General features: G+C 38.6%; 1 protein-coding gene across 1 annotated transcript in view; it reads left to right on the top strand.

The window, feature by feature from the left end:
* INO80 (INO80 complex ATPase subunit) overlaps positions 1-9,273 on the top strand; it is a 66,372-nt gene extending 57,099 nt beyond the window's left edge. The window contains 6 exon segments of the mRNA XM_039323892.1: positions 1-103; positions 747-835; positions 1,837-1,992; positions 2,790-2,949; positions 7,691-7,906; positions 8,634-9,273. Coding sequence (XP_039179826.1) covers positions 1-103; positions 747-835; positions 1,837-1,992; positions 2,790-2,949; positions 7,691-7,906; positions 8,634-8,839 — 930 coding nt within the window. The 3' untranslated portion in view covers positions 8,840-9,273.
* The last annotated feature ends 2,763 nt before the right edge of the window (positions 9,274-12,036 follow it).

Raw genomic sequence — 12,036 nt, forward strand, 5'->3', positions numbered from 1 at the left:
ATTCAAAGAATGGTGATTTCGGGTGGCAATTTCAAACCAGACACCTTGAAACCAAAGGAAGTTGTTAGTCTACTTTTGGATGATGAGGAACTTGAAAAAAAATGTATGCTAAATCCTCTTTCCTATCTAATACATCTGCATGACAATGTTGCTGTTTTTGCTTAGTGTTTTGAACAAGTGCTAGAATTTGAGGTGGATTAATTTGACTTTAATTTGCTGCAAAGTTAAATCTTATTTTGGCATTTGATCACAATATGCATTCAAGCACTACCATCGAAAATTTCTATGTTTGAAACAGAATGTGAGAAAAAGGAGGATATTTGCTGCTGCTGCTGCTTATCTACCTAAAACTTAACAATGCAATACAGCAAGAATGATTCTTACATGAAAATTGGCATTTTTCTCCTTTAAAACATTTAAAAACAGAACAAATAACAGTTTTTCATTTATAATGAAACCAAGAATACTGTAGCAAGAAAAAGACTGTCACTATAATTCCATTCTATCATTTGCATATTGGTAAATGTTTATATGCGAGGCATTTTGCACCTCATATCAGCTAATTAAAACATTTTCTTGGAGGAAGGGATGTGCTGTTTTTGAAAGGGATGTAGTTGCAGGGTAAATAACTGCAGTTAAAGAACTAATACAGACCTGCTTTGTAAACATTAAACTGTGTTCTAATATTTTACAATTATATTTGCATCTGTGCTGTTCATGATCTTTTCCTATATTTTTTAACACAGTGCGTCAACGTCAAGAGGAGAAACGGCAACAGGAAGAAACAAATCGTGTTAAAGAGCGTAAACGTAAAAGGGAAAAGTATGCTGAAAAGGTATTTTGAATATTCCTTCTCCATTGCTTATATTTATAGCATTAAATGTTACTTTTGTCTTCAGACGCTTATATTATCTGTTCCATTCAGGTTCATTTTTTGCTTGCACTTAATAGCCAGCAAATCAACCAGAATAGATTTTGATGTAAAATCACAAAGGGATGGAAACCACCAATAGTTTTTAAAACATTGTTTTTCACGTATTGCACATGCACTCAAACCTCAAGATTTATAAAAGGCTAAACTCCTTCATAGAAAGGGGTGGGTATTTGGTCATTATAATTTGATTGATGCTGTAATCTAAAGAGAGCAAGAGAGAGTGGGGGAAGATTTATCAGTAAGATCAATTTTTCTGTTTGAGTGGAATTTGTCTTAAATAAAATTTGCCCAACTATAGAGTTAACTAAAATTTTTACATTAGCAAATAAAGTATTATAAAAGCGCAGCTATTTTCATGCAAATATTTTATACAAAACATGTTAGATAATGTAACTTAATTGTAATAGTAAATTATATGATAATATAATGAAATATATGGAATGGCAAGGTAATCTAATCCTCGCTTAATAATTCTAATTGGGACCAGAATTTCCATCACTAAGTGATGTGGTCATTAGGCGAAAAATAATGTGGCTGAACAAATGGGCACTAAGTGAGAACTATCTGTACTTAATAATCATAATACAAGTTTTTTCACACTTAGAGGTTATATCCCTCGAAGGACAATTGCTAGGGATTAAATTTGAGATCTGTTTTTTCATGGACTATCAGTAAGTTTTCTAGTAATACCTCATCCCAGCATGGGATGTGGGACATGATGGATTATTTGGTCTGATCCACCAGGACTCTTAAATTAATATGAAAGTCACATATCAGGCAATATTATTTTTAATCCTACTGCTTTGTATTGAGTTGGTGAACATTGTTAGATTAACTTCTAGGGCTCTGGTATATTTCCAAGCCTCATAATTTCTTTTTTTTATTTATTTATTTAACTGCAGAAAAAGAAGGAAGATGAGTTAGATGGGAGAAAAAGGAAAGAAGGCATAAATCTTGTGGTCCCGTTCGTTCCATCTGCAGATAATTCAAATCTTTCGGCTGATGGTGATGAGTCTTTTGTTAGTGTAGAGTCTGCCATGCCCAGCCCTTTCAGTGAGGTAAGGATCTCTTTAGGAAACAATTTCATAAATAAATGTATTAGGTATCTGTATGTATTAGAAAATGTATATATTTTACACGTAGTAGAATAAACATTTTTGCAGCCGGTTTAGGAAGAAACAAAAGCAAAGGTAAGCAGGAGTGATAGAATAGATGATGGGTAGCAAGTCCACTAGCTTGTTTTTTGATGAATGCGTATTGTGTGATTTACATAAGTCAATGTAGTAAGCCCCCGCCATCCGGGGAGAACCATTATGAAAGCACCATCATGGCTGTAGTGGTCAAAATGCAGTATGGAGGCTAACTCTTGCCCACTGCCAGGAGTTCAGCCTTCCATCCTTCCAAGGTCAGTAAAATGAGGACCCAGATTTTGGGGGGCAATATACGGACCCTGTAAATCGCTTAGAAAGTGCTGTAAAGTACTATGAAGCAGTATATAAGTAAGTTATGTTGCTATGGCCTCTTGGAATTCCAGAAGTGAATTTGTTTATTTATTTTTCCCATTTATAAAGCTGCCCATCTCAAATATAGTGAATGCCAGAGACAGAGCATGTACAAATAACTTACAAAATAGCTTATCTGTGTTCTTTGAAAGTAGGAGGTAAAGTTCATTGAGAAGAAGGTACAAGTAGTGCCTAAGGAAAGCAAAACTAGGCTAAAACTTTGAGGCTCAGAGGGATATGTTTGGAACAGAGGCATTGCAACAAGCTTTGAGTCATGTGTTGTCAGAAAGCATGTTTCATTTACTAGTGTTATTTAAACTTAACATACAGGATTTTGTTTGTGTATGATTTAGATTTCCATCAACAGTGAGTTGCACATGGGTTCCATCCCCCCTGATGAGAGCAGCAATGACATGCTTGTAATTGTAGATGACCCAGCATCTTCTGCACCCCAGTCAAGAGCTACTAATTCCCCAGCTTCCATCACCGGCTCTGTCTCTGACAATGTGAATGGTTAGTACTTATCTGTAACATTGGCCTAGAAATACATGCTGCGAACTCCATACATTGCATATTATTCTGAGATTTGCAAAACATTGGACGAGAGGCAATCCAGAAAAGAATGTCTTATTCAGATATGTTAGGTCAGTAAAATTGTATGTCTTAAATAATTCTCTATATGCTTGAGTTTGTTTGCTTTTAAATTAAATTCAGAAGTTGATACAAGTGTCTACAGCAGTGTTTCTCACCCTTGACAATTTTAAGGCATGTGGACTTCAACTCCCCAGAATTCCACAGCTGTGGAATTCTGGGAGTTGAAGTCCACATGCCTTAAAATTGTCAAGGTTGAGAAACACTGGTCTACAGTGACTTACAAGTGGGAGCTGTATTAATTCTTCAACTTGGCCAAGACATTATTGGTGCCTTCTGCCAGATCACTCTTTTTCTTCAACTGCAGTGCCATATACATTAATGAGAAGAATAATAGGGTCCTAGGAGAGCATATATGAATGAAGATACTGTATCTGAAATAACATTTGATTTACTTATTTTGGGCTGTTCCTTGAATAACATCTAGTCTAAATGTTTTAAATGGCAGGGAGTGGGGGGAGATAAAAAAAAAAAAAACCTTCTTCCTGTCCTGTTTTTCATGCTGTGTACGATTTTATACACTTCAATCATATGCTCAGCCAACTTTTCTACTAAGCTGAAGTGTCCAACCATGGTAGCCTTTTCTTACCAGGAAGGAGTGTCAATTCCTTGGATCATGTTTGGTTTCTCTCTTGTGTACTCCGACCACCTCTGTTAGTTCCTTTCTCAAATAAACAACCAGAACTGTGCACATAGATTTGGAGATTTGTATAAGGACATGACAGTGTTGGTAATTTTATTTTCAGTCCTTTTCCAAATGATTCCTAATGTGGCATTTGCCCTTTTTGAAACTTGGGACATCTGGGTCAGTATCTTTATTGGGCCATGATATGGCCTTAAGTATTTTGGGGATGGGGGGGGGGTTACCTCTAGCAGCCGAGACTTGGTATAGATAAGAAGTTAGTAAAGAGAGTATTTTTATTGAGCCTGTTCTTTTGAAAAGAATATTCATATTTTGGATTTTTTAAGTCTACACTTATTAAGCACATGACTAAGCTTTTATGCACAGAACTAATTAATTTTGAATACAAATCTTGAATAACATTAAGGAACGGTGGGATGGCTGCTGAGTCGCTGATATAAAATATTTATGGAATATTATGAGATATGGATTACTGCCTTGTCGTGGCGAAGGGGCTTGCGTAACTCAATGAAGCTATAAGCTATGCCGTGCAGGGCCACCCAAGACAGACAGGTTATAGCAGAGAGTTCTGACAAAATGTGATCCACTGGAGAAGGAAATGGCAAACCACTCCAGTATCTTTGCCATGAAAACCCCATGGACAGTACTAAAAGGAAAAAAGATATGACGCTGGAAGATGAGCCCCTCAGGTCGGAAGGTGTCCAATATGCTACTGGGGAAGAGCAGAGGGCTAGTACTAGTAGCGCCAGAAAGAATGAAGCGACTGGGCCAAAGCCGAAAGGACGCTCAGCTGTGGATATATCTGGTGGTGAAAGGAAAGTCCGATGCTGTAAAGATTTTTTCTCCATAGGAACCTGGAATGTAAGATCCATGAATCAAGGCAAGCTAGACGTAGTCAAAAAAGAGATGACAAGACTGAACATCGACATCTTAGGAATCAGCGAACTAAAATGGACAGGAATGGGTGAATTTAACTCAGATGACCATCAGGTATACTACTGTGGGCAAGAATCCCTCAGAAGAAATGGAGTAGCCTTCATAGTCAATAAAAGAATAGGAAAAGCAATACTGGGATACAATCCCCAAAATGACAGAATGATCTCAATTCGAATCCAAGGCAAACCATTCAATATCACAGTAGTCCAAATCTATGCCCCAACCACTGGTGCTGAAGAGGATGAAATTGACCGGTTCTATGAAGCCCTACAGCACCTTATAGAATTAACACCAAAAAATGATGTCCTTATCATCATGGGGGATTGGAATGCTAAGGTAGGAAGCCAAAAGATAACCGGAATAACAGGCAAGTTTGGCCTTGGAGTACAAAATGAAGCAGGGCACAGGCTAATAGAATTTTGTCAAGAGAATACGATGGTCATAACAAACACTCTTTTCCAACAACCCAAGAGACGGCTCTACACATGGACATCACCAGACGGTCAACATAGAAATCAGATTGACTATGTGCTCTGCAGCCAAAGATGGAGAAGCTCTATACAGTCAGTAAAAACAAGACCAGGAGCTGACTGTGGCTCAGATCATGAGCTTCTCGTTGCAAAATTTAGGCTTAAATTGAAAAAAGTAGGGAAAAGCACTAGGCCACTCAGGTATGAACTAAATCATATTCCTGATGAATATACAGTAGAGGTGACAAATAGATTTAAGGAACTGGATCTGATAGACAGAGTGCCTGAAGAACTATGGATGGAAGTTCGCAACATTGTACAAGAGGTAGCAACTAAAACCATCCCAAAGAAAAAGAAATGCAAGAAAGCAAAATGGCTGTCTGAGGAAGCTTTGCAAATAGCTGAGGAAAGAAGGGAAGCGAAAGGCAAAGGAGAAAGAGAAAGATACACCCAATTGAATGCAGAATTCCAGAGAGTAGCTAGAAGAGATAAGAATGCCTTCTTAAATGAACAGTGCAAAGAAATAGAAGAAAACAACAGAATAGGGAGGACCAGAGATCTCTTCAAGAAAATTGGAGATATGAAGGGAACGTTTCATGCAAAGATGGGCATGATAAAGGACCAAAATGGCAGAGACCTAACAGAGGCAGAAGAGATTAAGAAGAGATGGCAAAACTACACAGAAGAACTATACAAGAATGAGCTTAACATCCCAGATAACCACAATGAGATGGTCATTGACCTCGAACCAGACATCCTAGAATGTGAAGTGAAATGGGCCTTAGAAAATCTGAGCAACAACAAAGCTAGTGGAGGTGACAGTATTCCAGCTGAGCTATTCAAAATCTTAAAAGACGATGCAGTAAAAGTGCTACACTCAATTTGCCAGCAAATTTGGAAAACTCAACAGTGGCCACAGGATTGGAAAAGGTCAGTTTACATTCCAATTCCAAAGAAAGGCAATGCCAAAGAATGTTCAAACTATCGCACCATTGCACTCATTTCACATGCTAGTAAAGTTATGCTTAAAATCCTACAAGCTAGACTCCAGCAGTATGTGGATCGAGAACTACCAGAAGTACAGGCAGGATTTCGAAGAAGAGGAACTAGAGATCAAATTGCCAACATACGCTGGATCATGGAGAAAGCTAGGGAGTTCCAGAAAAACATCTACTTCTGCTTCATTGACTATGCAAAAGCCTTTGATTGTGTGGATCACAACAAATTGTGGCAAGTTCTTAAAGAGATGGGAGTACCAGACCATCTCATTTGTCTCTTGAGAAACCTATATGTGGGTCAAGAAGCAACAGTGAGAACTGGACACGGAACCACTGATTGGTTCAAAATTGGAAAAGGAGTCCGGCAAGGCTGTATACTGTCGCCCTGCCTATTTAACTTATATGCAGAGCACATCATGAGAAAGGCAGGGCTAGATGAATCAAAAGTTGGAATTAAGATTGCCGGGAGAAATATCAACAACCTAAGATATGCAGATGATACCACTCTAATGGCAGAAAGTGAAGAGGAACTAAAGAGCCTCTTGATGCGGGTGAAGAAAGAGAGTGCAAAAGTTGGCTTGAAACTCAACATTAAGAAAACCAAAATCATGGCATCCGGCCCTCTCAATTCCTGGCAAATAGATGGGGAAGAAATGGAGGTAGTGACAGATTTTATTTTTCTGGGCTCCAAGATCACCTCAGATGGGGACTGCAGCCAAGAAATTAAAAGACGCTTGCTCCTGGGGAGGAAAGCTATGGCAAATCTAGACAGCATACTAAAAAGCAGAGACATCACCCTGCCAACAAAAGTGCGTATAGTCCAGGCCATGGTTTTCCCAGTTGCAATGTATGGCTGTGAAAGTTGGACCATAAGAAAGGCTGAGCGCAAAGAATTGAGGCCTTTGAACTATGGTGCTGGAGAAGACTCCTGCGAGTCCCTTGGACTGCAAGGCGTTCAAACCGGTCAGTCCTAGAAGAGATCAACCCCGACTGCTCTTTAGAAGGCCAGATCCTGAAGTTGAAACTCAAATACTTTGGCCACCTAATGAGAAGGAAGGACTCACTGGAGAAGAGCCTAATGCTGGGAAAGATTGAGGGCAATAGAAGAAGGGGACGACAGAGAATGAGATGGCTGGATGGAGTCACTGAAGCAGTAGGTGTGAATTTAAATGGACTCCAAAAGATGGTAGAGGACAGGAAGACCTGGAGGAACGTTGTCCATGGGGTCGCGATGGGTCGGACACGACTTCGCAATTAACAACAACAATGAGATATTACAGTGATAACTCAGGCAAGCAAGACATTTGTTCAGTGTCCTTATAAATTTAACAATAATTCATAATGGAAATAGAGAGTGCAGGCATGAAGCATTCTTGTCACAAATATTTTCTTATCTAAGAACGTCGTATATCTGCTAATGAGCTGGTTTGGAGAATGACATATCTTTAATAAATTGTACCCTGTTTATCCATAAAGGAAAATCTAATTATGCTTGTTAGAAACTGTTCTGATATAGTGCTAGATGTTTACACATTTTCTTTTCTTTTTTTCTTAAGGAATTTCAGTACAAGATTTGCCTGTCACAGGAAGAGGTCATTCGAGTAGAAGTCGAGGTCGGCCCAAAGGTTCAAACCATGGATCCAAAAGTACAACAAAAGGTCGGAGCCGAAAATCAACTGCAGGAAGTGCAGCTGCCATGGCAGGGGCTAAAGCAGGAGCAGCTGCTGCCTCAGCGGCAGCATATGCAGCATATGGATACAACGTGTCTAAAGGTAGGCTCTGCTCTTGTGGAGTTATCAGAGGAGACCCAATCATGTCTTCCTGAAGGAATCCCTAATATCATATAAAATTTATATTTGATTCCAGAGAAATATGCAGTTGGGTACAACTGCCTAGTCTTCCAGTCCATATCTTTGTTTTTATTATCACATTTTTTTTTTATTGGAAAGCACCCCCATTGTGGAATCACCTTGTACCAATAACATTTTATGTCACAGAGGTAGATGATGGTTGAACAGACAACATTTTGTTTTGTGGTATTTTTTTTAATTGCATTAAAATGAATGGGCTCAGAAGCCTCACACTTAACTATTCTGAAATCTGCTTGTTTTTTTTTTCCAAATGTTAGAAGTTATCTTTCTTTTCACTGAAAGTCATAGTTAATTATCATACCTGCAGGTTTACTATTGTGCTCACTTAAATAGTTACCGTATATGCCAGCATATAAGGCGACTTCCGCGAGTGCTAAAATTGGCACCAAAGATGGGGGTCGTCTTATACACCTAGTCGTCTTATACGCTGGAAATACTGGTAGTTTCCGGTGTATAAGACGACGTTCTAGGAATGCAGCTCGGCGATAAAGACGGGGGTCGTCTTATACGCCGGGTCGCCTTGTACGCCGGCATATACGGTATGTTTCAGGTCTAATCTGTTGAGGAAGTATTTATTGTTACTACTACTATTACTACTACTTTGTGGTATTTTTCTTTTTCCGGCTAGGTATGCCTTCAGGTAGCCCTCTCCAGACTCCACTTATCCGACCTGCTGGACTTTCAGATTTTGGATTATCAAGCGCCTCTTCCTCCTTGAGCAAAGGAAACAGTGTTTGTGGATCCTCTAAGAACTTAAGCTTAGCCAGCTCCTTGGCACCAGAAACCCCTATTCGAAAACAATATAAAGGAGCCCATATTTCAGGTGGGCGGTAGTAATTTTGAATCCCTGGAACCTATATGTATTCATATTGGCTTTCAAAGTAGCCCACGCCTACCAGCAAAAGGGTATATAGATGATGCCTTGTTTTCATCCCATGTGGGTGTGAAGATTACTGCACTACTTGTCAAGAGGTGTTTTATGTGCACTTTCATGCATAGTCCAGATTTACTACCCTTTGCAGAATTGTGAGGAAGAAGGTCTGAGACACGGGGATGCTTGGGCTTAACTTTTCCATTGAGGATTTTTCTTTTTTTCTTTTTCTTTTCTTTTTTTTTTTTGGTAGCATCTTACAAATCATGCAGGGAAAGAATCCAACTTCCATATGAGACTGGCTGCAAGATCTCCCCCTTCATTCCTACTCATACCAGCACCCTCTGCCCTCATCTTTCAGGTTTCACGGAATTCAGCTTCGTTTTAAAGTAAAGAGATCAGCATATAAACTTTGGAGGTGCTCTGTAGATTCAGAGGAACCTTCCGCACTGCGTCTTTTGGAAGAAGCTGTGGAAAAATAATTGGATGGTTCTAATGTGATGAATAGTGAGCTACCATAAAGAATAGAGTTCAGGTAAAAGGAGAGTTTTGCACTGTGTCCTAAAAAGGATCTTTTGTCAATATCATGCTTCTGGATTACTAGAATGCTGTTTTATTAGTCAGCCCAACAGTAAAACAGGCTAGAGCTCTTTGTAATGGCATTGCCAGCTCTGTAATCATAGAGTGGAAAAAACTTTTAAGGTCATAATATGCAGGCGTCAGATACATCAACATCTTTTGAGCTCCCTCGCTCCCAAATTCGTTGATATGGGTTTAAAGGTTTTAAAATGGATTTGTGAATGACTTTAAACAGGAATAATTCTGAGAGAGAGAAAACATCACTATTTTTCCTCTCATGGTGCCATAGAAGAGCTTTTGGACGATTTAGGTACCACTGTTCACTGCATTACACAAGATGAGCAATGCTGTTTTCTTCCCCTCCTAGTCCTAGTTAAAGTAAAATGTCTTTCATTCCAATTCATCATATGTGTATGCGCATATAGTTGGTCTTATTTGTCAACAGTGTCCAATCCTTCAGTAGGGTTGGGTTGTTCTACTGTGGTGATCTGGCACTGTATGAAAACTCTGTAAAACTAGCAAAGTTATAAGAGATTAGTGGTGCCATTTGTGCAACTCTGCTCTGGTACTCCATTCTGAAGGCACGTGAACCCTCTGCTTTAGCATGATATGTATATGGTCCTCATTGCACTGAGATGGAGGGGGGGAGGCAGTTATCTTGCCTTCATATTGACAGTAAGTGGTTGTTGTTGTTTTTCTGGGCATTTCACCTTTCAAGGGAGAACCAGGTTACGAGGTGAAGATCTTAGCTAAGTCAGCAAAGGATTTTTCAGTCTCACGCACCTTGCCTGGCATCCCCCAGTGTAGAGCAAGTGCTTCCTGTTGACTTTGCTTCTGATTTGCACACCTGAAAATAGCAGAAATGAGTTCAGTTAGATTGATTTAAGAACAAAAAAAAATTGGAGAGATTAATTGGGTGGGGAGGGATATTTAAGTTAAATCATGAAGATTTTACCCGCCACCCTCAGATTCACATGTGTATATACAGTGTTTAGAGGGAATCAGAAAAATGCCAAGCCTTTTTTCCCCCCTCTTTGAATGTGCTGTCTATTTTTATAACTGAACTTGTATATATGTATAAAAAGAGACACATCTTTCTTTTACTAACTGGAGAAAAGAATCTTAAATAAAATGGAGCAAGATAATTTTATGTAAATTCTGCTTCTGTGGTTTATTGTTTCTGATGGGAAAATGATCCAGTAATAGATATAATAGGAAGTCTGTTGTTGACTGCTGCTCTCTTAAATGTACCTAAGATACTGTTTGTGGACAGTTCCAGATACTTTGCAGATTATAAATATAGCAGTATTCTCTGTAAATGTTTTTCGTTACTTGCTGCCTTTTATATATACCTAAATAAATGACCATGTTCGAAAGAATATTTTAGCCGAGTATAGGAGACCAAAGACTATTTATTACTGTTGGTGAAATGGAATGACCTGTGACTCCAGGCCAATAGGTGACTTTCTTCTCTGCTCATCTTAAGTAGATGATATTCAGTATGGGGGTTCCCCAATTATGAAGCTTTAGGAGGCTTAGAGCGGTTAGAGAAGTACTAGAAATACTTGCATTCATTGTTAAATTTAATTGCTTTTGGTCTTAATAATTTCTAATTAATATTCAACGATGACACCCCTTCAGATATCCCCTTGAAGAGTGCTATCTTTTTCTCAAAGCCAACGTATTATTGTATTGCTTTAAAATGCAGAATAAATTTTAAAAGAATATCAGAAACTCCCAAAGAAAATACAATCAGTGAATTAATAATACATATTATAAAAACAGCATTTTTTTTTTAGAAAGAATGGCTATACAAAATAATTTTGGTCAATCTCTTCATGATATCAACATATATATGACCCACATGGCCTTTGCCCCAAATAATTTTTGTTTGTAATAATCGTGGCTGAAGAATAAGAGTGCTGCTTTTAAGTCCAGTGAATAAAAAAATCCATATTTAACAAAAACGTGCTCCAGATGTTTCCACTGTACCCTGCCTTTTCTACATCCAGTGCCAGTTGGAGATTTTTTTTAAATATATGCCCATAATATCATTTAGTGGTTTAATATTACCCAATGTTTGACGCATTTTATAAAGTCAGATTGCACAAAACAAACATTGACGATGATGATGTCTGTAATCTACAAACCCAAGGCAGTTCTCAGAGGTTTTCGAGCAGTATTTAACAAAACAGGCAACAACGTGTACGTTCAGCAGCATCTTTATCAGATTTCAACATTACTGTTATATGGAGTCTCATTTTTAAAAAGTTGGATACACTATTAAGAAAGTATCATTAGAAACATCAAATAAAGGGCCAAAAAAGTGAAACTTATATCACTGAATAGGATACCAATCAGCTCCATGATTTTTTCCCCTCTTTCATAGTTTTAAGGCCCCAACCCTCCTATCGTTTTGTAAGGGCCTAAAGACATCGCTGTGCCAGTTGGCTTGGGGCTCCAGTGGGGGATCAGCACAATGGAGGTGGTTGATTAATAACAGATCCCACCTTCCCCCACGCTGCCCCCATCTTCTCCCATGTACTTTTGGTTTTAATGTTTGTTTTTAACTTTTTATGTT

Source organism: Crotalus tigris, unplaced genomic scaffold, assembly GCF_016545835.1.
Source record: "Crotalus tigris isolate CLP2741 ecotype Arizona unplaced genomic scaffold, ASM1654583v1 scf7180000024286.1529876, whole genome shotgun sequence".
NCBI classification, from domain to species: Eukaryota; Metazoa; Chordata; class Lepidosauria; order Squamata; family Viperidae; genus Crotalus; species Crotalus tigris.